General features: G+C 31.3%; 1 protein-coding gene across 1 annotated transcript; it reads right to left on the reverse strand.

The window, feature by feature from the left end:
• Positions 1-718: 718 nt before the first annotated feature.
• Positions 719-2,880, reverse strand: LOC145105271 (uncharacterized). Its single transcript, XM_079042399.1, has 5 exons — positions 2,738-2,880; positions 1,629-2,687; positions 1,276-1,511; positions 886-1,179; positions 719-738 (listed from the first exon to the last, which is right to left on the reverse strand). The coding sequence occupies exons 1-5, from the start codon at positions 2,878-2,880 to the stop codon at positions 719-721; spliced, it is 1,752 nt and encodes a 583-aa protein (XP_078898525.1).
• Positions 2,881-3,099: the final 219 nt, after the last annotated feature.

Below are 3,099 nucleotides of genomic sequence, written 5' to 3' on the forward strand. Positions count from 1 at the left end.
ACACCGAGGATATTCTGAAAGTCCCTAACCCTCCCGAGGTATCCCCAGTAGATCTCCTGAGAAAACCACTCGTACAACAAGTCAAGTTCGAGAATAGAGACTAAGGACCCATGCGGTTAACCTATCACTGCTAAGTGTATACGTGAGGGTGGTATATAATTAAGATTTTACAGATTTAGGATGTGTAATTCCGACTTATTTCCTGTTCCTTGTCTGGTTCTGGACTTGGGGCAAAGTCACCCATCCGAACGTCTTTTCAATCTTAATTATATACAACTTGTATACATAAGGTGATGATAGGTGAATCAAGTATGAGTCTTACCATGAACTTTAGGACAAAAGCTGCCCAGAACTACGAGTGGACATCCGACCAGTTGGATAAACGTAGTCAAGTAAGCCAAACCCGTACACTCTCTACCGATCAGAACAGAAGATCAGATAGAACCGAAGTACCCACCTCTCTCCCTAGTTCATGAGTAACCACTTAGGAGTTGAATTTCGGGACGAAATTCCCTTTAACGGGGGGATAATGTGACAACCGGAAAATTCTAGACCAAGTTAGGTCTAAACTTCAATCATGTGCCAGTGAATTCATAATGTAATCTTCTTAAGGAGGAGATAATTGTAACCAGGGCCGGTCCATTGTTTTTTACTACCCGGGGCGAGATAAAAAAATTATGCCCTTATATGTGTACCGTACAATAACAAAAACATATAATCAAACAAATGCAGTAATTTCTAATATAAAAAATGCAGTAATTTTTATAATCAAACAAATAATACAAACAAAATATACAAAAAATCACCTAAAACGATGTCTTCGCGCATTTTTTGAAGCGAAAACATCTCTTATTTTACAATAATCAATATTTTTTAAAAAATCACCTTCAATACTTAAAATTGCTAATCCATTCAGTCTTTCTTGAGTCATGGTACTTCGGAGATACGATTTCAAAAGCTTCAATTTTGAAAAACTTCTTTCCGCGGAAGCAACCGTAACCGGCACCGTCAATAATATCCTATATGCAACCAACACATTAGGGAACATATCCATTCTTCTTGCATACTCCATTATTTGAATAGATGTCCAAGGACTTCGACTTTTGTATGCTTCATCCGGCAACATTTTCTGCAAAAGTTTTAACTCAATGAATAAACCATCTCCATCAATATCATAATCTTCACCATTTTTCAAATTGGACTAAAGATTTAAAGAACATTTCTTTAATTCATCATCAACTAAAGAAACTAATTTGGAACCATCAAACAAAAAACCAAATATCGATTCACCAAATCTACTTTTCAATTGAACAAGAGCCATATCAACAAGAATAAACAAATAATCCCTTTTAAATGCTTCTTGAGAAGACTGGTGTTCTCTTTCGGTATTTGGAATTTCATGAAAATGTTTTTTTCTTTTTTTATTGTGTTTTTGAGGAAATTCGGGTTTAACTTTAACACTAATTGCTATTTCTTTTGCTTCACTAATAGCAAAGTCAAACCCACTTTCCCTATATCCTTCAAAATAATTAATTAACCCTTCTAAATTTTTTACAGCAACATCAAGAAGCATTTCTTTGGATTATAACTTTTTGCTTACCAAATTAATTTTGTACAAAATATCATACCATATAACTAAACTTAAAATAAATTCAAAACTAGAAAATTCACCATTTAATAGTGAATCAGCATCTCTACACACTTGTCCATTATCACTTATTTTAGATAATTTTTTTAAAGCTTTTCTTATTTGATAAAATTGTGTTTTTATTGCTTTAACACATTCAATATGACTTTCCCAACGAGTAGCTGATAATGATTTAAGTGTTAGATCATCAATAAACTCAAGTAAAACACTCCATCTTTTGGTTGAATTAGAAAAAACATTATAAATCGTTTGACATGTACCAAAAAAAGTTTTTGCCTTTTGGCAAGAATTTGCCATATCACACAAAACCAAATTTAAACTATGACATCCACAAGACATATAAAAAGCTCTATTATTTATATCAAGCAATCGTTTTTGAACACCTTGGTGTTTACCTTTCATATTTGCCCCATTATCATACCCTTGACCACAAACATAATAAATATCCAAATCAAGAGATTTTAGGGCATGTTGTAAAACATTAAAAAGACCTAGACCGGATGTATCTTCTACAATTAAAAACTCTAAAAAAAACTCTTCAACTTTTAATGGAACACTTTCCAAATCTACACGTCTTATAATCAAAGTCATTTGTTCTTGGTGACTAGCATCCGGAGTGCAATCAAGAATTATAGAAAAATATTTTGCCTTTTTGATTTTTTTAATAATTGCACATTTTACCTCGGATGCTAACATTTCAATTAATTCATTTTGAATTTTATGACTAAGATAATGATTATGTGTTTCTTTGTCTTGAATCATTCGAAAATGTTCTTTCATTACCGGATCCCACTCCGCAATCGATTCAATTACACTAAAAAAATTGCCATTTGAGTTTTCATAAATTTTTTCATTTGTACCACGAAAAGCCAAGTTATTTTTTGCTAAACATTTTACAACAGAAATAATTATAACCGTAACTTCTTTCCAATGTTCGGTATCTTTTTTTATCATTTCTTGAATTTCTTTGTCAATTGTTTCGTTTTTATTTAATTCCTTCGGTTGCCAAACTACTTTTAGTTCGAACGGTTTTAAACAACTTACAACAAAAACAAAAAAACTTTATCAAGTTCTTTTAAATACACTAACCATTTTCTATCAAAAGAATCACCATTGCTTAATTTCCGAATAAAAAAATCAAATGAAAAATGTCTACCAAGTGAATCTTTTGGAAAAATTGTGTTGGTATCAACTTTTCTATTTGGCCCTTTTTCTATTAGTAAATCTTTCATTTTTGAATCTAAATCATCTCATACTCTAGGATAAAAAATATTAAAATCACTTGGTTTATCTTTATCAAAAAAATCATTTTTTTCAAAATCATTGGAAATATCAACTGAATCATTGGAAGTATTAGGTGGAAGATTAAAATTATTAACCAGATCATTAGAATTTTGATTTCTAACAAAATATTTATTCAAAGACCCTCTTAATTGATTAGCCTCTTCTTG

The sequence above is a fragment of the Lactuca virosa genome, chromosome 4 (genome assembly GCF_052849685.1).
Source record: "Lactuca virosa cultivar CGN04683 chromosome 4, Lactuca_virosa_CGN04683_v6, whole genome shotgun sequence".
NCBI lineage: Eukaryota > Viridiplantae > Streptophyta > Magnoliopsida > Asterales > Asteraceae > Lactuca > Lactuca virosa.

Excerpts from the sequence above, each read along its gene's own strand:
- LOC145105271 (XM_079042399.1), bottom strand. The coding sequence starts at position 2,880 with ATGAAAGATTTACTAATAGAAAAAGGGCCAAATAGAAAAGTTGATACC. Across the intron at positions 2,688-2,737 it reads GATTCTTTTGATAGAAAATG|TTGTTTAAAACCGTTCGAAC; the intron begins GTTAGTGTATTT and ends TTTTGTTGTAAG. Across the intron at positions 1,512-1,628 it reads ATTTTAAGTTTAGTTATATG|GGAAAGTGGGTTTGACTTTG; the intron begins GTATGATATTTT and ends TGAAGGATATAG.